The sequence below is a fragment of the Delphinus delphis genome, chromosome 9, assembly GCF_949987515.2.
Source record: "Delphinus delphis chromosome 9, mDelDel1.2, whole genome shotgun sequence".
Classification (NCBI taxonomy): Eukaryota; Metazoa; Chordata; class Mammalia; order Artiodactyla; family Delphinidae; genus Delphinus; species Delphinus delphis.
The window spans coordinates 52,067,466-52,094,851 of record NC_082691.1 but is presented as its reverse complement, the minus strand read 5'-3'; the positions used below and the strand labels follow the sequence as shown (position 1 = coordinate 52,094,851).

At 35.4% G+C, this 27,386-nt stretch overlaps 1 protein-coding gene across 8 annotated transcripts in view; it reads left to right on the top strand.

The window, feature by feature from the left end:
- Positions 1–27,386, top strand: part of AKAP9 (A-kinase anchoring protein 9) — a 147,312-nt gene that overhangs the window by 38,126 nt on the left and 81,800 nt on the right. For 7 of the 8 annotated variants that reach the window (XM_060020544.1, XM_060020545.1, XM_060020546.1 and 4 more), the window contains 8 exons: positions 307–504; positions 5,348–7,726; positions 10,736–10,949; positions 13,369–13,448; positions 16,592–16,736; positions 17,464–17,549; positions 24,464–24,578; positions 25,039–25,237. In XM_060020544.1, coding sequence (XP_059876527.1) covers positions 307–504; positions 5,348–7,726; positions 10,736–10,949; positions 13,369–13,448; positions 16,592–16,736; positions 17,464–17,549; positions 24,464–24,578; positions 25,039–25,237 — 3,416 coding nt within the window. The remainder of the gene's footprint in view (positions 1–306; positions 505–5,347; positions 7,727–10,735; positions 10,950–13,368; positions 13,449–16,591; positions 16,737–17,463; positions 17,550–24,463; positions 24,579–25,038; positions 25,238–27,386) is intronic. The other variant, XM_060020548.1, reaches the window with a different exon arrangement.

Here is a 27,386-nt window from a genome sequence, read left to right as displayed (position 1 = left end):
CACTAGACTGAATATATTCCACTTACCTTTAATTAGAGCCATAGGAATCTGATTGTATTAATTAAGGTTTCTGTTGACAAGTAACAGAAAATAATTTTAGATAAGGGAGGAATTTATCAGCTTAGGTAATGTAATCATACTCATCTGATCAGCTATGGCAGCATGTTTGCTGGGGTCTCAAGCCTGTGAATCCAGTACAGTTCCCAGAGAGCAACTATGAGCCGAGTAACACCCCCCAAAGAATGTCTCTTCCGTAGTGTACTCACTGAAGAATTTAATACTTTGGGGTTTCTTTCTATTTTCAAGTTACAGGCTAGTGAAACTCTGAGAAACAGCACTCATAGTAGCACAGCTGCAGATTTACTACAAGCCAAACAACAGATCCTCACTCATCAGCAACAGCTGGAAGAACAAGACCATCTGTTAGAAGATTATCACAAAAAGAAAGAAGACTTCAAAATGCAAATTAGTTTCTTGCAAGAGAAAATTAGAGCATATGAAACGGTATGTTTAAGGAAGTCAGCCAATGTGCATCAGCTTTACAATTAATTTTAAAGTTTTTCATCCTAGTGTTTATCTTTTTGTTACACACATGAATCAGAAAGTTTCATAATTAAGAAAAGTTCTTTAAGCATGTAAAATAATTTATTTCAAAAGCAGTTGGGAGTCTTCCAGTAATAGGTTTTAAGATTATACTCATTGGGACTTCCCTGGTGGTCCAGCGGGTAAGAATCTACGCTCCCAATGCAGGCGGCCCACGTTTGATCTAGGTCCCACATGCATGCCGCAACTGAGAGCCCACATGCCGCAGCTAAACATGCCGCAGCTAAACATGCCGCAACGAAGATCTCGAGTGCCACAACTAAGACTTGGCGCAGCCTAAATAAATAAATAAATATTTGGGGTGGGGGAAGGATAATACTCATTACTGAGTTCTTTGAAAGTGATCGGCCTATGTTAAATTGAGTTCTCCGGAGAATCTACATTTATAAACAGAACTTCTATCGTTTTTTTCTTTTACATCTAGAGATGTTTCTACTCATTTTAGCCATGGTTATGAAATTCTGAAAATATTTTCATGGCAAAATGAAGTTTCATGGATTTTAAAAATACAGATTCTCTTTATTCATGATAGTTATGTGTTATAAAGTTGCCTGGAACACTTATTCAGTGCTCCCAGGGGATATATATACACATACATACATGCACACACACATACATATCATATAGATTTTTTTTTGCTCTTTCCACTATATTTTATTTTTTAATTTTATTGAAGTATATTTCATTTACAGTGTTGTGCATATCATATAGATTATAATATTAAATCCTAAGAAAACATCCTGGTAGATTATATTTTGTTTAGTTTTCAAAAGAGAAATGAGGGTTAGAAGTGTTAACTGACTTGCCTAAGGGTGCCTTCCCCCCAAGTAGTTGCCAGAATCGGGATTCCAACCCTATTGGACTGACCCAGAGCCAGAATTTCTTGCAGTATGCTCTGCTACCCCCTACCATCTCCATTCTCATGGTCTCCATCCTTGTCCTCTCCATATGAGAGCTTAAACAAAAAAGCAGGGTGCTCACCTTGCTTGATGCCAGTTGGAATCATGCGTGCCATGAAACTCAATTTTTTTAATTATTTATTTTTGGCTGCTTTGGGTCTTTGTTGCTGTGCATGGACTTTCTCTAGTTGTGGCGAGCAGGGGCTACTCTTTGTTGTGGTGTGTGGCTTCTCATTGCGGTGGCTTCTCTTGATGTGGAGCATGGGCTCTAGGCACGTGGGCTCAGTAGTTGTGGCTTGCAGGCTCTAGAGCGCAGGCTCAGTAGTTATGGCGCACAGGCTTAGTTGTTCTGCGGCACATGGGATCTTCCGGACCAGGGCTTGAAGCTGTGTCCCCTGCGTTGGCAGACGGATTCTTAACCACTGCACCACCAGGAAAGTCCCAGCAACTCAAATTTTTTACCACTCTGTGCACTTTTGCAAATGACTGTGAGTATTGATCTCAGGGTTATATATAAATTTAAGCAAGTAAGCAAATTCACAGATATGAAATCTTTGAATAATGAGTGCAGACTATACATACAATACAGTATTTTCTATAAACTTAGGAGGTTCTTCTGCAAGATGTTGAGAAATTGTCAAAACAAGACTATTGTTTGGATAATAATAAAAGTATTAGGTAGCATTTATTTTTGTTTACTTGCTACCAGGCAATATTCAAAGCATCATACACATACTAACTCATTGAATCATCACACCAACCTTATGAGGTAGAGATACCATTGTCACCCCCATTTTACAGATGAGGACATCAGAGGAAAGCAAGATGAAGTAAATTGCCCAGATATACAGGTAATAAATTGGTAGAGCCAGATTTCAAATCTAGGTAGTATGATTCCAGAGACTGTCTCTAAGGAAAATAGGAAATGTACAATATTAAGATATTGAAATTATGAAATGGACATGCTTTACAACCAAGGTAATTTAAAAATCATTTTGTAGATGTTTACAGAACACTTGTTTTGCATCATGCTCTTGGAAGAGATAATGATGTTTAAATGTGCTCTTTTCTTCACTGGAACTCATGGTTTAGTAGGCATGTATGCAAGACACCACAAAACAAGGCTAAGTATGGTTAAAAAGTGTTTTGAAAATTCTTAGTAAGTCTGGCTTCATAAGGGAAGTGATTCAGGGTAGGCTTTAGCTGGAAGGTGATATTTGAGGTAAGTCTGTATATTGGAACAATCCCCTTTTAATTGTACTTTGTTTTCTCCCTAATTGGTGTAATATATGGCACATAGCAGCTACTCAATACTAATTTGGTAAATAAGTGAATAAATTATGAATCTGAAATGATGAGATGGGGAGGACATTTTAGAGAGGGTGGAGTATGCATAAAGACCCAGACTGAAACATGTTAGAAGTGTATATAGACATCAAAAAGTAGTTTAATAAGAAAACAATAGTCTTTGGAAATGAGTCTTTCCAGGAGGTAAGAGTAGAAAGTCAGTCTAGGCCTAGGTTAGAAGAGCCTGGGCAGTCGGGTTTTATCGTACTTATTATATTGTATTCAGTAGGCAGTATAATTTGAGATTATTTAAAATTCAAGTAATTCATTTTTGTAGGGGGAATAACCTTTGTTTATTTGAATGTTAACAAGAATACTTTTGTTATCGGTCCCTTTTTCATTACATACATATTTTTTCCTTTTTTTCTCTTTGAATGAATCCCTGGGTAGTAGTTCCATTAAAGCAACTGAAGGACTAGGGCATTAGGATGATAGTTGGAACTGTCTTGGTTTCTGAGGCAACTGCATTAACTGTTCCAGGTTCATTCTTACTGTCCTAATCCTCTGAACTTCCCATGGTACAGTCATCACAGGCAGGAACTATATTATTCCTTACTCTCTCAGGTCTGTTTCCAAAAAATAGAGGGATTGTATCCTTAACCACAGAGCTATCTTTTTTTTGCAACACCATATAAGTGGTTTAAAACCATGTACTGTGGAATAAATGGTAGTAAGAAAAGTGAACCATGAATTTGTACTATTTAATAATTGAGTGAAGAATTGTTGTTTGCAGTAATATCAAGTGTTGGACAGTTTTGAATTGATACTTTTTATTTTATGAGGGTTCCCCCCATGAAAAACCAGGATATATAAATAAATATTAAAGATTTTATAACAACATTAACAAGACTAATTACTTAACAGTTTAACTGAAGTTGACTGCCATGAACTGATTTTACTTTCTTAGAGACTCCAAATGCCTTACAGATTTTTTTCTAGTATATAAATATATTATGTGTGTATGTCGCACAATGAGAATTAATACCTTAATATATTTATTTTAGATTCAAACATATTCTGTGAGATAGAGAAAATAATATCTTTATTTTACAGGTGAAAACACCAAGATTTAAAGAGATTAAACTGATTTAAATGTCATATTTTAGTCCAGAAATTAAAGTCTGAAGGCTTAGTACTTGCTAGTAACATATGGTGACATTGATGGGATATGTGATACCAAGACGAAAACTGATAGGATTTTGCTCAAGTGAGCATGAGATCAAGGGATGTTAGAGGAATCAAATGTTCAGTGGCATTAGGCTGTGATAACCTCATATATCCATCTCACAGTAGGAATGGTCATGCCTTTGGACTGAAATTCTTAATTCTGTTTACAATTGACCCCTACCTTGCTTTCTACATTTGGTATGGTTTTCCCAGAGGGATTAGAATTCTCAAAGTCTCATGGTACCTTGATTCTCTTTTCTGAACTGTACTTAAATGGGGACTGCCAATATTTCTCTCTGAGGCTTTCTTTTTTCCTAGGCCCTGTCATTCTTTTTTTTAGGTATGTTAATACATTCATTTGAGGTGCCTTTAAGTCCTCTTGGCCTTGGACTTTTGTCTCCTGAAGGTGATTTTAATTACTTTACATATATTCTGTTCTGTTCTGTGGATTTTACTTTTTTTTTGGTCCTTGTGACTACAGCCCTTAACTACTCAGGCAACTAAGTAACGGAGACAAAACTTGGTCTCCAGGGCTTCTACTCGACTCCCTTATGCTCTAACACTTCTGTGAATGATTACGGACATAGGGACATACCTCGGCATATGTTCTGGGTTTTGATTTATCCACAGTTCCAAAATAAGAGTCCCAAATCAGAAGTGGGGGGAAAAATCTGTCTTGCTTTCAAATTTCTATTCACACCAAAAATCTAGAATCAAATTGATATGCCATAAATGTATAATTGTCTTGCATATCACTTGCGATTCAACCACTTAAGCATGGCATATCCCTGAACTTTTAATTCATTTACCCCAGGAGTGAAGTTAAGGCTGACTTACAGGAACCTGTGTTTGTTGTTTTACTCTTTTCATAACACTTGCCCACCAAACCTTCAGGTCACTAAAATACTATATGGGAGGAACTCTGATATATTTTTAGGACTATCTTCTGGAAATGTAAAGAGTATGTAGTGCTCTAGCTATTGCAAATACTAAATACATAGAATGTTAATCAGTTAATAAGAAAGAAGAACGTATAATGGTTTAGACACATTTTAATCCCACTGAATTTTTAAACTAAAAAATTCAGTCATAGCAATGTAAGAAAAATTTCTTCCCACCAAGAAGGCCAACACTGCTCATAGATAGTATTGACTACACAAGTCCTGTGTCTCACTGACGTAAGAAAAATTAAGGGGCAGGCTCAGCAGCTACTTTTTGTAGGATAATGTAAAAAGCAGTCTTCTGTCAGTCGTTTGGTAATGGGGTTAAGGGGTATAAGTAACCAGGAACTAAAAATGCCATTTTTATATTTTCATTTTTTCTTTATAAAGGAACAGGATAAAAAAGTAGAAAGCTCAAATAAAGAAATACAGGAAAAGGAAGCAGTCATTGAAGAATTAAATACAAAAATAATAGAAGAAGAAAAAAAAACTCTTGAGCTAAAGGATAAAGTCACAACTGCTGATAAATTACTGGAAGAATTACAAGAACAGGTTGTACAAAAGAACCAAGAGATAAAAAATATGAAATTAGAGCTGACTAATTCCAAGCAAAAGGAAAGACAGTGTTCTGAGGAAATAAAACAATTAATGGGGACAGTTGAAGAACTTCAGAAGAAAAATCATAAAGATAGTCAATTTGAAACTGATATTCTACAAAGAATGGAACAAGAAACACAAAGAAAGTTAGAACAACTCCGGGCAGAGCTGGATGAGATGTATGGGCAGCAGATAGTACAGATGAAACAAGAATTAATAAAACAACACATGTCACAGATAGATGAACTTAAAACACAACATAAGGGAGAAATGGAGAATGCTTTAAGATCGTGTCCAAATATTACAGTTAATGAAGATCAAATAAAGTTAATGAATATGGCAATAAATGAACTGAATATAAAATTGCAAGATAATAACTCTCAAAAGGAAAAACTCAAGGAAGAACTAGGAGTAATTTCAGGAGAAAAGTCTGTTCTACAGAGACAGCTTGAAGACCTTTTTGAAGAATTGAGCTTTTCAAGGGACCAAATTCAGAGGGCTAGACAGACTATAGCTGAACAAGAAAGTAAACTCAATGAAGCACACAAGTCCCTTAGTACAGTGAAAGATTTGAAAGCGGAGATTATTTCTGCATCTGAATCCAGGAAGGAACTAGAATTAAAACATGAAGCAGAAGTTACACATTATAAGATAAAGCTTGAAATGTTAGAAAGAGAAAAAAATGCTGTATTAGACAGAATGGCTGAATCACAAGAAGCTGAGTTAGAGAGGCTGAGGACACAGCTCCTGTTTAGTCATGAAGAAGAACTTTCCAAACTGAAGGAAGATTTGGAAATTGAACATCAAATAAATATTGAAAAGCTTAAAGATAACTTAGGCATTCACTATAAACAGCAGATAGATGGCTTACAGAATGAAATGAGTCAAAAGATAGAAACCATGCAGTTTGAAAAAGACAATTTGATAACTAAGCAGAACCAGTTAATTTTGGAAATTTCAAAGCTGAAAGATTTACAGCAATCCCTTGTGAATTCAAAATCAGAAGAAATGACCCTTCATATCAATGAACTTCAAAAAGAAATTGAAATACTCAGACAAGAAGAAAAGGAAAAGGGTACACTTGAACAAGAAGTTCAAGAATTACAACTTAAAACTGAATTATTGGAGAAACAAATGAAGGAAAAAGAGGATGACCTTCAAGAAAAACTTGCACAACTTGAAGCAGAGAATAGCATTCTTAAAGATGAAAAGAAGGCCCTTGAAGACATGTGGCAAATATATACTCCTGTTAACCAAGAAGAAAGATTAATTTTCATAGACTCCATTAAGTACAGATCCAAAGACTGTAGCTGGCAAAAAGAAATAGAAATACTTACAGAGGAAAATGAGAACCTCAAAAAACAATGTATTCAGCTAACTGAAGAGATTGAAAAGCAAAGGAACACTTTTTCATTTGCTGAAAAAAATTTTGAAGTTAATTATCAAGAGTTACAGGAGGATTATGCTTGCCTTCTCAAGGTAAAAACCGATTTAGAAGACAGTAAAAATAAACAAGAAGTTGAATATAAAAGTAAGCTTAAAGCACTTAGTGAAGAGCTTCATCATTTGCAAAGAATAAACCCAACTATAGTGAAAATAAAAAGTTCAGTCTTTGATGATGACAAAACTTTTACAGCAGAACCATTGGAAATTGGTGAGGTTGTTGAGAAAGATACAACAGAACTTATGGAAAAGCTTGAGGTAACCAAGCGAGAAAAATTAGAACTGTCAGAGAGACTGTCTGATCTTTCTGAACAATTAAAACAGAAACATAGCGAGATTAGTTTTCTAAGGGAAGCAGTTAAATCTTTAAAGCAAGAAAAAGAGCAAGTTTTATTGAGATGTAGAGAGCTAGAAATCATAATTAACCATAATATGACAGAAGATGTAAATGTATGTGCTGTCCATTTAAGCTCTTTAAAAGATGGAGTTTTGACAAGCAGGGATTCTGGAGGGTGTGTTCCTAAAATAAGTAAAGACTTTGGTGAAGAATCAAAAATAATGGAGTTAAATGAAATTCCTATTGAAAATATGACTCTTGGAAAAGAAAACAAGCAAGAATGGTTTTTTGATCACTTGCCGTCAGTGACAAGTGAATCATCACTTGGAACAACTGAACCAGGTGAAAATGATAAACTTCAGCAGGAGCTCAGTGTACTTAAATCAGAACAGGTATGTTTACTTACATGTATATGCTACAGCGTACATTTCATACTAAAAGTTTTCATCGTCATAAAACATAAATTAACCTTACAAGAGAATGAAAGTAAACCCTGTAATGTAATTCTCACTTAAGCCTATCATTTATCATTTCTTTTATCTTTTTAATTCTTAAACATTGTTGCCTTAAACGTTGTTGCTGCTCTTTTAGTTAATCTTTTAGTTAATCTGCTCAGGAAATAGAACATAGAACACATTTTCTTTGAAAAGGCAAGAGTTTAAATCACAAGAGTCTGAGCTTTAGAAAAGTTATTTTGTAATATTTTGTTGCAATCCCAAAGATTGGTTTCAGTCTCATTTTGTATTGGTGTTTTCAAGGTTCCACAACTGAAAATTAACTCTCAGACTTTTTAGTGCTCTGTATAGTTGTTCAGTAGTTATGAAACTATATTTCCCTGAGAAAAAAATCTTGGTTTAAATCCTAGCATTTTCTCAGAGTCTTGTTTTACCTGAAGTGGGGGGGGGAATGTATTAATTTTAAATACAGTTAAACAGTGCATATAATGAGTAATACTAGGTCACTCCTGATGATTTATATTTGCTGGATACTGAAAATAGAAATGACATGAAAATTCCACTGGACATCTTGTATAATGGTGCTAACTAGAGCTTTATGTGTTTCTTCATTTCTATAACAAGTATTTATTGAGTCTCTTGCCAGGTAGGAATAGTGGTGAACAAGAGAAAGAAGGTTCCTGCTCTCAAAGAGCATATATTCTAGTTAGGGAGGCAGGCAATAAATGAGGAAACAAGTAGAATAGTTAAGAAAAGTGATGTTTTATAAGGAAAATAAAACAGATAATGTGATAGAGAATGGTGGGTAGTGGTGGTGGCAGCATTAAATAGGGTGGTCAGGAAAGGTGTCTAGGAGGAATTAACATCTGAGCTGCCATCTGAATGGCAGCGAGGAGTCTACCACATGGAAGTTAGAGCAATTGCAATGACAGAGATGAGTTTGAGGAACAGAATAAAGACGTATTTAGTTGAGTTTGAGGGAAGGAGAGTGGAAGAAAAAGAGTTTGAAGAAGCAAAAGACCAGATCTTGTAGAGCCTTACAGACTGCGTAAGAAGTTGAGATTTTATTCTGTATACAGTAGGAAGCCACTGGAAAGTTTTTTCTTTTTACTTCTAATAAATGTACTCACATTTGTGATCTTATATCAGATATTAGGATATTTTACATTTTAATAACCTAAATAGAGTTAAGATGTTCTAACTGCATAACTATTAATGCTTTGTTAAGTAAGTTAATTGGTTAAGTTAAGTAAGTTAATTGGTTAAGTTAATTGGTTTTAATGTAATCACTTCTAAAAATGCCAGAGATCATTTAAATTTTTTTAAAAAACATTACTGGGGGAGGACCTAAATTTGAAGCCATCAAAATGGTCAAATCTTCTCAGTAAGAATTTTATTTTTTCTAACTAAAGACATTTTCAGTGACATTCAGATACCATCTCCTTGACATTAACTTCCATAAAGTAAACAGAGGCAAACCCATAAGCTGTCCCTGCCCCACTCATCACTACCAAGACAAACCCCCTTAGTGATGGGGAGAGGAGTGAGGTGTGTGTCTGTGGAAGGAAGCTCACGGAAGAAATTGAGCAACAACTTACATAATAACACCTCAGAGCAATCTAAATATGCTTAGAAATAATGCTGAAGCCACAAAAATACTTCTACTCTTGGGACTAAACTAATTGGCTCATAAACATGAAAAGATACTTCAACATGATAAATTGATATAACAATAAAATAGCATTTTATACCTGTCAGACTGGCAAAATAAGTTTCACAATAAAAAGTGTGATGAGAATGTGGGGAGATGAGTATTCACCTACACTGTTAAATATCAGTGTAAATTGGTATAATTATAAAAATGTGTTAAAATCTAATGCAGTTAATATACATAGTCTGTGATGCAGCATTTACATTTCTAGGTGGCACTCAGTGTAGTCCCTGACCAGCAGCATCAGCATCACTTGAAAACAGGTTAAAATTCAAATTCTGGGGCCCACACCAGACCTCCTGAGCTAGACGCTCTGGGAGAGGGGCCCAGCAATCTGTTTTAATAAGCACTCCAGGTGATTTTGATGTGTGCTAAAGTTTGAGAGCCACTACATTAGAGAAACACTAGCATATTTATACAGGGCATATGTATATGAATTTATTGCAGCATTTTTTGAAACATCAAAAAATTTAGAAATAATCCAGTTGATCTCCAAAAAGGAAATGGACAAATTGTGCTATATTCATATATATAATACCACAGTTAAATTCATCTGTATCTCCATGGATAGATCTTAGAAGTATATTGAATGAGAAGAGTAATTTGCAAAATAAATACCATTTTGCACCATTTATGTAAATTCTTAAAAACAAAATATAATGCATTGTTTATAGATGGATTGAGAAGTGAGAGTATAAGAAATGAACTGTACTTGCAGCAAATTTATGATCAAATTTATGATAATGATGGCCTCTGGAGAAGGAGGAATGAGAACATAGTAGATTAAATTTTATCTATGTTTTCTTTCTAAACCAAAAAAACATGTAGGGAGGAGAGAAATGAAAAAAAAAGATAAAATAATTGTATTTGTTAATTTGGGATGTGTGTACATAGTGTTTATTACATTATTATTTGCATTTTTCTATACTTGTTTTAAAATGTTATTTTTGAACAAAAATGAAAGATCAGGCCATCCTAGCTATACCAAATATCAAAATTTACTGTGAAGTTGAAGTAATGAAAATATTGTGCTATTTTCCTTGAAAAAAGATAGGTAGGTCAGTGCAACAGAATAAGTGAGAAAAAATTTAAATTAGACGTCACTTCTCTTACATGAAATTTTAAACTATAATTTCATGTATTTCCTCCCTTGTAATCAGTATATGCAAAAAAAAGTTAAATTACTTGATTTGTCATTTAAAAATATTCTAACCTACACATTAATTTACTTTAAGAATGATTTAAGGCTACAGATGGAAGCTCAACGTATTTGCCTCTCTCTGGTTTATTCAACTCATGTGGATCAGGTTCGTGAATATATGAAAAAGGAAAAAGATAAAGCTCTTTGCAGTCTTAAGCAGGAGCTTATTTCTGCTCAAGAGGATAAGATCAAGGAACTTCAGAAAATACACCAGCTAGAGCTACAGAATATAAAAACACAAGAAACAGGTAAATGATTTCTAACAAAATTATAAGTATTATGAAACAAATAAGTATCACTTAGAGCCCACCACTCCATGATTCTGTTCTTGACTTAGACCCCATAGAGGAACATGACTGGGTATTCCAGTCCTGGACTCATTTGTTCATATAATCATAGGATACTCGTTTACGTGCTTGAGAAATCTAAAAATCACTGAGTTATTTTCCCCAAGATGTCAGCAATCCTGTGGGAAAGCAATATAAAATAAACTCTTAGAAAACAATAGGAAAATTTCTATACTAGAAGAATGAACAGAAAGAATGGAAGGAGAGAGGAGAAAAGTCTAGTACTTCCTGGAAGAGTGAGGCAGTAGGCAGGAGTAGGGAGGTTGGAATTTTAGCAAAAGCTCTTGAGTTTTAAATGTAGAGATATGAGAGACTGCATCCATTTTGCAGAGTTGAGAATTCAACGTGTGTGAAAAAGTACTGAGGGATAAAGATGGAAAGATTGGCAGGAGCTTGGTAAGAAAAGACTTCATATACCCTAAGTGAAGCATTTTTAATCTTTATGCCAACGGTGATAAGACCTAATGCAGGATTTTCAATAGTGGGAGTAACATCGTAAGATTTTTAAGATGACAGCATTGAGGCAAATTGGGGGAGTTGATAAGTGATGGGAAGACCAGTTAAGCAACTTTGGCAGTAATTCTGTTAACATTAAGATGTTGAACTAAAATATCATTGGGAATTGGAGAAGGAAGGAAAGTTTAAGAGTTAAAGAGGTAGGCTGGATATCAGCTCAGTGCTTTGTGACCGCCTGGAGGGGTGGGATAAGGAGGGTGGGAGGGAGGGAGAAGCAAGAGAGAAGAGATATGGGAACATATGTATATGTATAACTGATTCACTTTGTTCTAAAGCAGAAACTAATACACCATTGTAAAGCAATTGTACCCCAATAAAGATGTTTAAAAAAAAAAAAAGAGGTAGGCTGTAGTCTGCAGTTAATATTAAATGTAAAAGGGGAAGGAGTTGAGAATGATCCCTAAGTTTCTAGCTTGAGTAGTTGGAATGAGGGCGACTCCAGTCATGAGGAGGATAAGGACCAGATTTGTGGAAAAAATAGTAAATTAAGCTTGGAACATTGAGTTAAAAATACCTGTTGATTTTGAAAAAGAGATATCTAAGGGGCAGGACAAGAATAATGACGCAGATGTAGAGAATGGACTTGAGGACATGGGGAGGGGTAAGGGTAAGCTGGGATGAAGTGAGAGAGTGGCATGGACACATATACACTACCAAATGTAAAATATGTAGCTAGTGGGAAGCAGCCGCATGGCACAGGGCGATCATCTCGGTGCTTTGTGACCACCTAGAGGGCTGGGAGGGAGACGCAAGAGGGAGGAGATATGGGGATATATGTATACGTATAGCTGATTCACTTTGTTGTACAGCAGAAACTAACACAACGTTGTAAAGCAATTATACTCCAATAAAGATGTTTTTTTAAAAAAACCCACAAATAAATAAATTAATTAATTAAAAAAAGAGAGATATCTATTAGGCAGTTGAAAATAGAAAGCTGAAACCTAAGAGGGAGGATTAGGCACAAGATAAAGATTTGTAAATCAAAAGATCATTTGAGGCCAAGGACAAGAATGAGATGCCCTGGGAGACTGTAGAGTGAGCCAAAGACTAAGCTGGTACTGTGTAAGGAGCAATATTTAAGGAACCGTAAGTGGAAGACTAGTTGCAGTTAACTTTTATCTTTAATACTTACTTAATTAAATTAAACTTCCTCTGTTCAAGGTATCTTTAGGCCCCCACTCTGGACAGATCTGCCTTTGGGAGTGAGGTGGCTCATAACGTTTGGAATTGTTTTGTTGAACAGAGTAGAATTTAAAGTGTGGCTTAAATAAGAATACTGTACTTTTTCACTTCAGCAGTTCTTTGTCAGTTGAATAAGATTTTAAGCATATATTGTTTGTATTGGTATCCTCTTCAGATAGAATCTGTAGTGTTTCAGACTACAAGTTAATTAATGAGTCCGTTAATGGGCGATGAAGCCAGTCCAGTGATAAAGTAGAACAGAACACATTGGCGTGCATAGCATGTAGAAAGAGTAAATGTTGATTTGTGAAATTTTTGTTTCAGTTTTATATGGATGTATATATGTAATAGGTTATGCTGTATGATGTATTTCTAGTATTGGGTTGTAGTAAACAAAAATTGTAAGTCACTTCTTTGTACCATTTTGTGGGATATAAATTGAAAATCCTGCAGATTATCTTAGCTGGTTAACACTGAGCAGCACAAAATAACATTGAAAGAAATAAAGAATTTAAAACTAATCTTATTGCCACAAAGCTTCCAGTTGACATAGATTTAATATGAAAATAGTTTCTAAGTATGTAAACTGAACATTTTAATGCAATATCTATTCTATTAGGTGATGAAGTGAAGCCTTTACAAATGCTCATTGGAAAACTTCACAGGGCAGTGTCTGAAGAATGTTCTCATTTTACACAGGTAAGGTATTAGTTAAAAAGTACTTTTACCATAATTCAAAAAGATACATGAACCACAGTGTTCATTGCAGCACTATTTACAATATCCAGGACATGGAAGCAACCTAAGTGTCCATCGACAGATGAATGGATAAAGAAGATGTGGCACATATACACAATGGAATATTACTCAGCCATAAAAAGAAACAAAATTGAGTTATTTGTAATGAGGTGGATGGACTTAGAGTGTCATACAGAGTGAAGTAAGTCAGAAAGAGAAAAACAAATACCGTATGCTAATGCACATATATGGAATCTAAAAAAACATTACTGATGAACTTAGTGGCAGGGTAGGAATAAAGACGCAGATGTAGAGAACGGACTTGAGGACACAGGGAAGGGGAAGCTGGGACTCAGTGAGAGAGTAGCACTGACATATATACACTACAAATGTAAAATGGATGGGCTAGTGGGAAGCTGCTGCATAGCACAGGGAGATCAGCTCGGTGCTTTGTGATGACCTAGAGGGGTGGGATAGGGAGGGTGGGAGGGAGGCTCAAGAGGGAGGGGATATGGGGATACATGTATATGTTATAGCTGATTCGCTTTGTTGTACAACAGAAACTAACACAACAGTGTGAAGCAATTATACTCCAATAAAGATATATATTTTTTTAAAGTACTTTCAGACAAGAAACGCTAAATTTTAAGTTACTACAAATTTGATAGGCAGAATCATCTGAGTTAGTTTTCCCTACTGTCTTACCTCGGAACTGTATTTAGAAAATATTGCTGAGTTTTTAAGTTTAAAATGAGCATTTAAATGTTTTCCTGGGGCTTCCCTGGTGGCGCAGTGGTTGAGCGTCCGCCTGCCGATGCAGGGGACTCGGGTTTGACCCCTGGTCCGGGAAGATCCCGCATGCAGCGGAGCGGCTAGGCCCGTGAGCAATGGCTGCTGAGCCTGCATGTCCGGAGCCTGTGCTCCGCAACAGGAGAGGCCACAACAGTGAGAGGCCCGCGTACCGCAAAAAAAAAAAAAGAAAAAAAATGTTTTCCTGATAATCAGTTCGAAACAAAAGAAATCTAGGTAAATTATCTCAGCAGTAGAATACACAAAAGTTATGCCTAATTTAAAAAAACAGACCAATAGAGCCTTAAGCAGGTCTATCTCCTACCCGTGCCCACTTTGGTGGTTGAGTGATTTGATGACTTACCTGGGGATCTTGCCCAAGACTAGTAAGATAAGATTTCACACTGTAGATTGCCAAATCTAAAAACTAATTATGCCAAGTATAATTATATTTGTGAAGATATATTTGTGAAGAAGAAATAGGAGCGCTTCTACACTGCTGGTGGGAGTGTACTACCTTGAGAAGCAGATTGGCAAGGTATATTGTTGAAGATATGTACATCACACAGCCCAGGCATTTACTTCTACTTAGGCTCACATTTGTGCACAACCAGATATGTACATTGTAAGAATGTCTATGTTAAGTTGAAAATTAGAAACAACTCAGATTTTTATCTACAGGCAAATGAATAAACAAATTGTGTTATATCTGTACAGTGGAACACCATATTGCAGTGTTTGCTAGGTGTACTAATATCAGCAAATCTCAAAAGAAAAAGTATAAAAGCATGCATGTTAGAGTAATCACCTCTGGGCAGAGAGACAGGTGAATGAAATAGGTAAGCAGTACTTAATTCAGAAATCTTCAAATCTGTATGTAATGTTCTATTTCTTTTTAAAAATATGGATATAATATGACAAAATGTTAGTATTTGTTACAGCTAGGTAATAGATGAACTATTTTTTCTGCATATTTGAAATAGTTCAAAATTTAAAATACATGCCTAGGCTTGTCACAGATCTCCATCCTAGCCTGTGTATTTGTGAATCGAAGAGGGAGGAGGATGGTATTAGTTGGGAAGGTAAAGCTCCCTTACTGATTCTTATTACCTACAGAATAGTTCAAAAACAGTATTCAAAAAAGCAAAAGAAAGTCAGAAATAACCACATTCATTCAGCCTCCACCTCTGCCGAAGGGTTCAGACATTGATTGTCCTTTCATATCCATTGTTGATAGTCTGTAAATATGGAAAGAGGGCCCAAGTCACAGTAGTTTATTTATAAGCTGACTTTATATTTTCTTTTCTTCTATTAATGGTTTTACTTGACCCCCTAATCTGAAGTTGAAATATGAATCAGCTTGTAATGGAGAGGTCCCCTGGAGTTCATCGTGAAACCTGGTTTTGTCACTAATCATTGATGTTACTATGGACTAGTTACTTCATCTTTCTGGGTCTGTTGCCTCACCTGTAAATTGGATGATCAGGTTTCTACCAACCTGAATCAATTTATCAATTTATGATAAAATTCTGCCTTAGGGACTGTTGAAAATTTAATCAAGTCAATTATTAATAGTATAGTTTAACTTTTAGGCAAATCTCAAGAAATAGCAACAATAAACAAATTGGTTAAGTCTAGGAGTTGTTGATTGTTATTTCCAGTTGCATGAGGGGCACAGGTGAAACTTATTTAGAGGGCTTATCAGATGATTATGTGGCGTATGTTATTTGTAAGTGATGATAAAATTATCTGTTGCTCAGGAGAAAAACCAGAATGATGTGTCAAATTTTTTTTTTCCATGTGTAAACCACAGAATAGTATTCTCTTATGTTAAAGTCTATGTATGTGATCTCCTACTTCATATATTGTAATTTCTATAGAATTTATAGACTACTTTTTGAACTTCTGTCCTCATCTTTTGGTGTTTTTCACAAGGGTAGTTGACCTTATAGAGATAACATCAGAATAGCATCCAAGCCAGAAAGTGGTAGATTAAAGTACAAGATATATTCATTATTAGGAAGAAGCAAAAAGTTATAATTTGATAGATATATTTGATATATACTGTAGATAATGAAGACTATCAATATTTTCCTGGTGTAAGAAGAATCTCACATTCTATATGTGGAGAGAGAAAGATTTAGACTTGGTTATTTCTTTTGCAGATTGATTTGGTATACAGAAGAGTGTTTTCTTACTGATTTTTCTGTGCCATTTTGACTGTCTTTTGCATATAGAAAAATAGTGTTTAATGATCTTTAGTGGCAGAAATCAAAATTTTAATTTCATAAAATACCTAATTTTGTTGTCAACAGACTTTTTGCAGTGTCCTTGGTGAACATTATACTTCTGCTTTAAAATGTGAAGTAAATGTAGAAGAGAAAGAGAAAGAGACTTCCGGTGTTCACACTTCTGAAAATCAAGAACTAGAATTGCAAGATTATAAATATGAAATTCAAGGTAATAAAGGCTTTACCACATTATTGAACAGAGTAATTTTCTTAAATGAATTGATAAACTTTCTCTGTTAATTCATGATTTTATCACTTAGCCAATTTGAGTTATCTTAACATCTTGTTTTTTCAGGTTCATGAAATCTTAAATCTTTAATGTACATTTTTAGTTTTACAATGCAGTAATTGTGATATAAAGAGAACCAAAGCTGTCTACAAGTTTCCTTGTCTCTTTATCCTCTGTTCCTCTACTTCCATCTTTTCCTCACTATAATTCTTAATTTTATACCATAGATCCAAACCTTTAAAAGTTGTGGTATTTTATTGAATAAGTCTGTCGGGGTTTTATTTTTTTTTTAAAGAATAAGACATTCAGTTATCTTTCTTAATAGGAATCCTATATTTCATTTTTACAAATTATAACCTCAATTAATTTTTTTGATATTCCTTCACAGATAAAATGTTTCATACCCCTGTCCATTTGTATGAAGAATGAACAAATATGTACAAATTAATGAATGCCAAAAGAAATTAATGTATTTTAATGTGAAATTGTCAAATTAATCTTTGTAGCAGGTGTTCCACATTATTGAGGTTTTAATTGTTGGTTACTAAATCTATGAATTTTACTTCTAGCAGGCAATTTTCTGAAGTTATGAATTGATGAATAATACTTATTGAAAGAAGCAGACTTTTATTGTAGAGTGAAATTATTATAATTGTTTATCATTTAGATTTTCAGGAAAATGTGCAAACTCTTCTCAACAAAGTAACAGAAGAATACAACAAACTCTTGGTACTTCAGTCACGATTAAGTAAGGTCTGTAAAATGGAAAATGTATTATGATGTTTGCATTTATTGTATTACCTGCTATTTTGTAAGCTATTTCATCAACCAAAAATTTCTAAAATAAGTGAACATGAAAAGAAAATTAGGGAAAAGTGACATATATATATAGTATCAGTGAGCTGAAGGAATTTCTGCAATTTGAATACTCTTTACCCCTTTAGAGAGTTTTTGAAGTCATGATAAAGTTAAAATGTATATAAAATGTCAAATTGTAAACTTTGTGAAACAGTTGCATTTAATTTTACATATAACATTTTTTAAAGCAGTGAGTCTGTTTTAGAGAAAAATGTGATTAGTTGTTTAGAATATAGCTGGTTTCACATGGTGTGTTATATAAAATTTCTTTCAAGTAGTTGTTTTAGAAATGTGCACATAGAAAACTAAGAGAGTATAGATGGCATCATATAATTTATTAACTACATCAGAAAAATGACGTGTATTAGTTCTTCCTCTTTCTCTTCCCCTCCTTCTTTTTCCCATTCTATTTTACCCCCTTTCTCCTTTCCCTCTCTCTTCCTCTTTCTGTGCAATTAAAGCACAACCTTATCCAGCCTTTCCTAAAATCTATAAACCTATCCCAGTATCTTACAGATAACTATGTAGGAGGACAGGTGGATGGTGGATAGATTCAAAGCCCTTCTTTAATTCCACATTTCTCTACAATTACTAGTTTTCTTTCTCCTTCCATTCATAGCTAGATATTGAACCCTATTCAGAATCATCATACCGTTTTCTTACCAGTACCCTTAGTAGTCTAGATTTCTTGTTTTTCTGCTGCCCTTATCCTGCCTCTGAGAACCCTTCTTCTTCACTCATACTTGGGTTTCTGAGGGCTGCTAAGAAAATTAGATGGTGATGTGGTTTGGTGACACTGCATAATCATGGTCTCTGACTGCATCTGGACCCTCAGGATCACGTGACAATTCTTTTATGTTGTCATTTATTCTCTCATAGTCCCCTCAGTGGATGCTACCTAATGTTATAACTTCCCTCGAGTCATACATTCCATTTCTACTCCCCTTTTTTCTTTGCAGATGGCCTTATTTCTCATTTTTCTGTGAGTATGGGAGCTATCAGTTATAAATTATCTCATCTTGCTACCTCTAGACCATATGTATTTCTTTAAATCTGAAAATACTCTGTTTTCCTCTGTCTCAGAAGAAGTTATCCCTTTTTATAACCAAGGTTATTTTATTTCCTGTCCTTTTGTTAACATCACCTTCTGTCTCCTCTAAGATTGATAACCTGTTTCTTCCCTCCCTTCTGTGCTTTCAGCCTCTTTGTCTGTGTTTCTTATTTCTGTCTTTCTTGCCCCTTGCATATTCCTCTTGTCTCCACTATTTAGAACATAACCAGTCTTCCTTGAATCTAATATCTCCCTTTGTGGTTTTCGTTCAACTTCATTGTCATATTCTTTGAAGGAATGAATAGACTGTAGTCATAGTTTCCCATCTCTTCCTGTCTTGCTCTCTCTTCTACCCACTGTAAACAAGCTCCAAACTTATACTTCACTAAACTTTCTTTGGTGAAAGTTACCAGTGAATTCTTAATTATCAAATTTTCTTTCTGCTTTCTTACCTTCCATCCTTGTATTCTTTCAAAAATATGTTGGTTTTCCTTATGGCAGTACATAGTTGAAACTATTAAATAGTGTAGGAGGGGTTACAGTAAGCAAGTCACTACAGTGATGTTTGTCATTTTGCCTCTTTCCTTTCAGGACAGTGAGTGGGGAACAGTTTCCTTTGGTGAGACGCAAACCTCCCTTCCCCAGTGCCTGAATGTGGGAGGCTACTCTGGAACACAAACACCCACACTTGCCTCCTTAGTTCTCCCCAGACACTTCTTTCAGTTTGTTTTGAGAAAAACTTTTACCTGCCACCAGGCTTCTTCCTGGCTGAATCAGCAGAAAGGGCTATACTGTGATTAGTTAAAGGTCAATATATTTGTTTTCTGATCTCTACCTGTCGTTGATCTCTCTCTGAGCCTGGGGCCTTTCTAGGGTTCTACTAGGTAAGCTAACTGTCTGCTATAACTGTGGCTCCCTTCACGTGTGCTTTAGGCTGCTCCTTCCTCCACCCTGCTTAATCAGTATTCTGCCACACCTTTTCTGTTGAAATCTTTCTTAGTCTCTTTTATTTTTTGATTTATTATGGATTTATACCTTTTAAAGATTCATTATGATTTTAATTGAGTCATGGGGAGGGAGGAGAGATATATGTCAGAGATCATGAACATAAATGCCTACGTGAGCTCAACTCATAAAGTAAGTGAAAAAGGCCAAGTGAAAGCTGGAAAAGTGAAACCTGGAGAAAACATACCTCATCTAAAGGGGGCAGAGACTGCTCAGCTTCACATGTTGTTGTCACATAGGAACAGGGCCCAGTGTTGTTTATTCCTTCAGTTTATCAATTTTATGTGAGGTCTTTTGCTTTTTTAAGTGTTGGGAAGTATTAAAAATAAAAAGGATTTTTCCCCCCTAATTGGGAAACAATTAGGAAGGAAAAAAAAAACAAGAAAAACTGTTTGGTACCCAAAAGAATACTTCTGTAGCCTAGAATTAAAGTCAAACTTCTACTTTGCAACTGTAGGTGTAAACACATGCTCAGTGTTATCTTGAACTAGTTTTCTTTTTAATTCTGTTATTTTTTTATTTTGTAGTATTAACTACTTTCTTAGAATATTTTCTTCCCTTAGCTTCTGTGGCTTCAATTCTGCGGCTTTTTAAGCCTTCATTGTGGGTTTTGCCCACCCATTTATAGTCACCAAGAATCTGTGCTTGATCTGCTAATTATGCTGTATGCTGCCTTCATTCACTTCCATGGCTTCCAGATCTCTGTGTCTAGTCAGTTCTTACTCCTGAGCTGCAGAGTCGTATATCTAATTGGATATCTGTACTCGAGTATCCTTTATGTATGTCTCAGTCGACATTGAAATTGAATTTATTAATTTCTTCCCCTTAAACCAGCTTCTCTCCCTTCTCAGTTTTGAAGAGTGACATTCAACCAGAAACATGAGGATCATATCATCCTAGACAATTCTCTCCCCTAACTCCTGATCTCACATCATACTGAAATACACTCTGAAGGGAGTACAAAAGAAATGAAAGATGTATACCTTGTTCTCATTCAGTTATTCAGCCAGTAATTTTTATTTGCTAATTATATGCTAGGTTGTACTGTGTACTGGGAATAAAGCAGTATACAGTGTAAATAGTTACTAGACAGAAGGAATTGATAAATTGATGGACTTCATAGGCTAATTCAAGAAATATGTGTGTATATGTATGTGTATATATATATATATATATAAAAAAAATAGTTATCCAAGGCAACATTTAATTAGTATTCAAAAGCGAAGTACTTTTGGGACTCCCTGGTGGTCCAGTGGTGTTAAGACTCTGTGTTTCCACTGCAAGGGGCATGGGTTCGATCCCTGGTCGGGGAACTCCAATCCACGTGCTGCAAGGTGCAGCCAAAAAAATAAAAAATAAAATAAAAGCCAAGTACTTTTGGAATTAAGCAAATATGTAGATGAGTATAGGTGCAAATAATTAAGGAAGAATTCTTGGAGGAAGTGGGACTTGAATTGGACCATGAAAGATGTGTAGGTTTACGTAAGGAAGAGGAAGGGGAATAGCATTCCAGGTGGAAGAGGTGATATGATCAAAGTCTTGGAGGTGTAAGTGCGATATATTAGGGACATATTGCTCAAAGAGTAATGGACTTTAAGATTAGAGAGGTTAGACTGTACCAAACTTTGAATGCTAGGTGACACTTTTGTGGACATTAAAAAGCTGTTGGAGGGGCTTCCCTGGTGGCGCAGTGGTTGAGAGTCCACCTGCCGATGCAGGGGACACGGGTTCTTGCACCGGTCCGGGAAGATCCCACATGCCGTGGAGTGGCTGGGCCCGTGAGCCGTGGTCGCTGGGCCTGCGTGTCCGGAGCCTGTGCTCCACAACAGGAGAGGCCCAACAGTGAGAGGCCCGCGTAATGCAAAAAAAAAAAAAAAAAAGCTGTTGGAGATTTGTGATCACGATCTAGACATCATGAAGTTGAACTTTTAGGGAGATTAGTCTGGTGGCAGTGGGAGGTAGGAAATAAGAAGGGACGATTCATAAGATATTTTAAGGAAGGACCTAAAGAATTTGGTAGTCAGTTGATATGGAAGTAAAAAGAGAGGAACAAGACCAAGACAACTCATTATTTTTTTCATTCCCTGTATCAGTGAAACTTACACCTTACATGTCTGTATAATAAGGCAGAGTATGGGTGTGCTGAGGGTCCCTAAGACCACTCCTCAGTTCAGTGGTTCACCAGAAGAACTCACAGGATTCAACATAATAGTGGTACTCAAGGCTAAGATTTATTACTGCAAAAGGATACAAAGCAAAATCAGCCCCATAAAGGTTTGAAAAGGAGCATGGGGCAAAGTCTGGAGGAAATAGGCACAAACTTCTAAAATTCTCTCCTAGTGGAGTCACAGGAAGACACACTTCATTCCTCTTGCAGTTGTGACGATACGTGCTAAGTTTTGACTACTAAGGAAGCTCACCTAAGCCTAGGAAACCATGGTTCTTTTTTATTAGGTGTCAGCCAAATGGGCATCCTCTGCCAGAACATACCAAATTCAGACTTCCAGGAAGAAAGCATGTGTTCAGCATAAACCATATTGCTTGTACATGAGACTCCCTTACAATTTAGGGGAACTTTTATATTAGTGTAGAGAACCGTCTACCAGCTAAGTTTCCAGATGCCAGCCAAGGGGCAGACTTGTAAGCAGGCCTTTTTAAAGAGATAGAAATCTCACAACTTCTGTGTTAACTCTTTTCTGCACAATAGATAAAAAAGTGAATTTCACATTTTATCCCAGCAAGTTGGCTACAACTGTAGAGGCATCCCAGACGTTGGTTGGGATGAGTCAGTCGGCCGTACATCACTGCTTTATCTGTTAGCCTCATCTACTAATCCTCTTCCTCATTTTAGCCATATTGAAATACTTAGAGTTTCCAGAATACACCCATATCTTTCAGACCCCTGGGGCTTTTTTGCATGCTGTTTTTTCTGTCTAACACTGTCCTTCCCCTTCCGATTTGCTTAGTGTATTCCTACTTATAATTCCAGTTGGTTCAAATGTTATTTCTTTTGTGTCACCTTTTTTATTTTTAAACATCTTTATTGGAGTATAATTGCTTTACAATGGTGTGTTAATTTCTGCTTTATAACAAAGTGAATCAGCTATACATATACATATATCCCCATATCTCCTTCCTCTTGCATCTCCCTCCCACCCTTCCTATCCCACCCCTCTAGGTTGTCACAAATCACCCAGCTGATCTCCCTGTGCTATGCGGCTGCTTCCCACTAGCTAGTACATTTGGTGGTATATATATGTCCATGCCACTCTCTCACTTCGTCGTTTGTGTCATCTTCTTTACCTGTCCTCCTAGACTAGAAGTTTCTCCCTCCATTCTCTTAATATCTGTACTTTTTTTTTGCACCTACCTTTCTCCGTTATTTTAAATACCTGATTACCTTCCTTTCTTTCCTGTTCCATTCTTCAGAATCAGGAAGTCTTCTCTTTATTTCCATTTCCTCTTCTTAGCACAGTGCTTTGTTTAGCACATGGTAAAGGCTTACTATATGTTTACTGAATGAATTAAGTGACAGTATAGAAAGGTTGAGCTGTAAACTGAAGTATTTACCTGATGGGCTTTATTTTCTCTAGGAAGTAGGAGGCAAGATCCTTGGTTGAAATGTACACAGCGGGTAGGAGTGAGGTAGAGGACGTGATAAGAGTAGTACCAACTGAAATAGCTTTCATGGGAAATAGCTTTTATCCTGTTGCTCACCTCCTTCTACAGTATCCTTTGTTCATCTAGTATAGCAAGTCCAAACTCATCCCTTGCTTTTACGGTGCTCTTTATACCTACCTGTCTTACTTATCTGGCGCAATTTCCCCCGTCCCTCAAGATCATTGTCTTCACTACTTATAGCAGGTCATTCTTTCACAAATGTTCTTATTCTTTCTTCCATGTAAACTTTCCTAATCATTGCCCAAAATGTTGGAGGCCCAAATAAAATTTGACTTCCTCCATAATTACTCAGATCCACATCAGTCTTTCTTCTGTTATTGCCCTTTAGTCAAACATTATAGTTTAATGCTTCTCTAATTGTTTAATTTTACTTCCCCAATTAGTTAATGAATTCTGTGAGGGCAGATACACCTTTTTTTTTTTTTTTTTTTTTTTTTAACTCTTTTTATATTCTTACTCTCCCTTGTCACAATACTGGCCACATAGTAGACCGATTATTAAATGTTTGAGGAATGACTGAATTAATACACACACATCTGACATATTGCTGCCTAGTTTTAATAATTAAGGAAATAAGCTGAGGTTTATCTGTTTTTGCTGTTTTCCTTCCTTTTATATAAAGAACAGCATACATTTGTCAGTTACCTTGTTGTATGTGAGGTATATCCAGAGATTAATAGCAGAAATAGGTATGTTATTAAGTATTGATAATATAAAATTTACTGTGTATGAGTTGAAATTTAAGAGATCAAGTCATACTTTAAATATTATTGTGAACTTTATACCAAATTCTGTGCAGCTCCTATTTTTATAGTAAAATGAAATTCCTTCTGGTTATGAAAGAACATTATGTTTACTAATATAATATCAATGCTGTGAAGGGAATGGGATGTGAGTCACTGTGTCAAAAGAGAGCGTGGAATAACTTGGAAGGGAAAATATTTGTATTAGAGTGTCACAATTTTAGGTGATTTTGGAGGAAACATTTTAAAGGTAAAGTTGCTTTTATATAGTTTTCACAATCCTGGGTCATATATTTATGTCACTGCTTTTCTTCTGTTATTTTCAATAGATTCAAAGACAGCAGACAGGTGATGTGAAACTTGAATTTGCAGAAGAAAACCTACCAAAAGAGGAAACAGACTTTTTGTCAACCCATCCTCAGATGACAGATTTTCAAGACACTGGTAAATTTTGATTATATACTGTAATGTGGTGTTTTTATACCAAATGTTCAGTAATTTGATTTTTTACTTTAAAATTTGAGACAATGTAGTGCATTGGGCATTTCACTGTAACCCTCTTTGGTCTCAGTTTTCTCATCCTTAGAATGAAAGATTTAGACTACTCATGTCTTCCCACTTCTTACATTCTCTGGTTATACATTATTTTCAATTTAAAGACATAAAATTGGTAGTTTTAGGGGTACTGCCGCCATGAAGATAGAAGAAATGATCTTGAATTACACTATTCATGTTTTCTTGTTATCATAAGTCTAAATGAGTTTAAATTGATACCTGAGTTATTACTACTAAAAAACATTTTTCAAAGAAGAATTAATATTTTCTGTACATTCAAAACAGTGACTGGTATTTCACTAAGAAATTTGTATTGAAATGTGCATTTTCTTCCATTCATGTAACTCAGATGTTTGTCATAAAAGAAAGTTATCTGCTCTGCAAGATACTGAAAAAATTAAACAACTTGAAGGACAAGTTCAAGAATTAGAAAACCTCGTATCCTCTTTGCAGAAGCAACTGAAAGAAACTGAAGAAAACTATGGGGCAGAGATTCATTCTTTGCATGAAAGGCTACAAGCTGTTAATGAGTTTACAGTTCAGCCAAGGTATCCATCTACTTATAATTTCATTCAATAGTATTTGTAGCTTAGTAACAATCATAGTATGGTTGTTTTAAGAAAAAAGTGTAACTTAAGCAAATTTGCTTGAAAGAGATGGGCTATAGCATTGCCAAGAAATAAGAACAGGAGATAATTCTTCATCTCTGAAATGTGTGAAGTAAATGTTAATGTAAACCACATACATTTTATAATAGGAATTTTACTTACACCTTTATTTTATAAAGATGCTTGTTGTTATGAATATGCTAAGTTAAATCAGGCGGTGTGCATGTTACTTGTTTATTGTATGTCCAGTCTTTGCTACTTTGATATGGGGAGTACACAAAGAATATAAGATATGATCATTCCAGTCATACTGGACTTTCTTCACTTGGTTGTCTAATGCTCAGATTCACCATGTCCAAAATACAACTCGATCTTCCCCTCAAAATTTGCTCCTCTGCAGCCATCTAATTCCATCTCTGGTGACTCCTCTTTCAAACCTCACTTCCAGTCTATCAAGAAATGCTGTTATCTCAACTTAAAAAATAAATCTAAACTGTACCACTTCTCATCCCCTGGTCCCTGCCATCATCATGTCTTACTTGGATTACTGCAACAATGGATCTCCTTGCTTCTACTCTAACTCTTCCCTAAAGTTTGTTCTCAACACAGTTCTAAAACTTTGCTTTTAAAATTTAAGACAAATCATGCTGTTCTAGTGCTCCTCAGTCCTTACTGTGCCTTACTTGGACCTATATAATGGGTCCCTGTTTATCTCTCTGAATTTATCTCCTGCGGACTTGCTTGTCACTTACTATTGTAAAGCCACATAATCTCCTCGAGATACTCAAACCATCAGTATGCTTCTGCCTTATGAATTTCACTCTCATTGCTGTTCCTCTACCTGGAATGATATTTCTCTAGTTATTTCCATGCCCAACACACTTACCTCCTTTGGGTCTTTACTCAAATGTCATGTTCTCATGAGGCCTATCCTGATCACCCTATTGAAATTAAAATCATCCCTTATAACTGTGTATATGAATTTCCTGCTTCATTTTTCTATATTAACTGTTTTATATATTTAAAACTATATATTTATATAAAACAAAAACAAGTCTATATTATATTTGGAGGGGAGGTTTATTTATTTGTTTTTGTTATCTGTCCCCTGTGAAGGAGTTCAAGCTTTGTAAGGGGATTTTTGTTTATTTATTCACTGTATCCCAAACCCTATAATAATTCCCTATGCATAGTAGGTGCTCAATAAATATTTGTTAAATGAATGAACAGTTTATAATTTAGTAGGGAAGTGTGCTGTAGTATGTAACTAGCTCTATAAAGTCCTCAGAGATTTAACCTAACTTTGACTGGCTCTGCTGCTCTAAGAGTAATGCCTCTATAGGCACTTGTTATTGGAACCTAAAGACAAGGGGGTTTTTTGTTTTGTTTTGGGTTTTTTTGGAGACAAAATACTGAATTTCCACACTTCTTCGGAAGCATTCTGTTTCTCCATCTTTTATTCAGGGTCTGTATGTAGGCTTTGGAATTGTTTATCCAGCATTGGCACAGCCTTATAAGGCTTCCATTTTATTTGAGGTCAGTGGTTCCCAAACTTTACCATGCATTAAAAACATTGGAGGTTTTTGAAATTATTAGTGTTTGAAATTATTATTTTTTCATTGTTATTATTGAAATTACAGGTTACTGGATTTTACATTTGAAGAGTTAGATTCAGTAGCTTAGAGATGGATTCTGGTCATTTGTATTTGTAACAAGGTAATTCTGAAGCGGGCAGTCCATAGATTGATATTTGGAAACTATTACTTTAGGTTTTTTGATAAGAAAGAAAATAGGTATATAGCAAGAACTCTTTCATAACCACTTACAGTATTTCAAGTTTCCTTCCTTTAATTAGTGATGTTTTCTCTCCAAAGCATGAAGAAAAGGAAGTTTTCTGGAAGTGTAGACCTACTTTGCTGTTCTTGCACTTGGGCTTTTTGCCAGCTCATCATGCTTTTTTAGAGTTTCTCTAATAATCACTGGAAATGTATTAATACCTTTCAACTAAAACCATTAGTTTTCTCCCACCCTGCAAAAATGAGGCTTATTGACTGCCATGTTCACTCCTATGAACATGTATTTAAAGTTA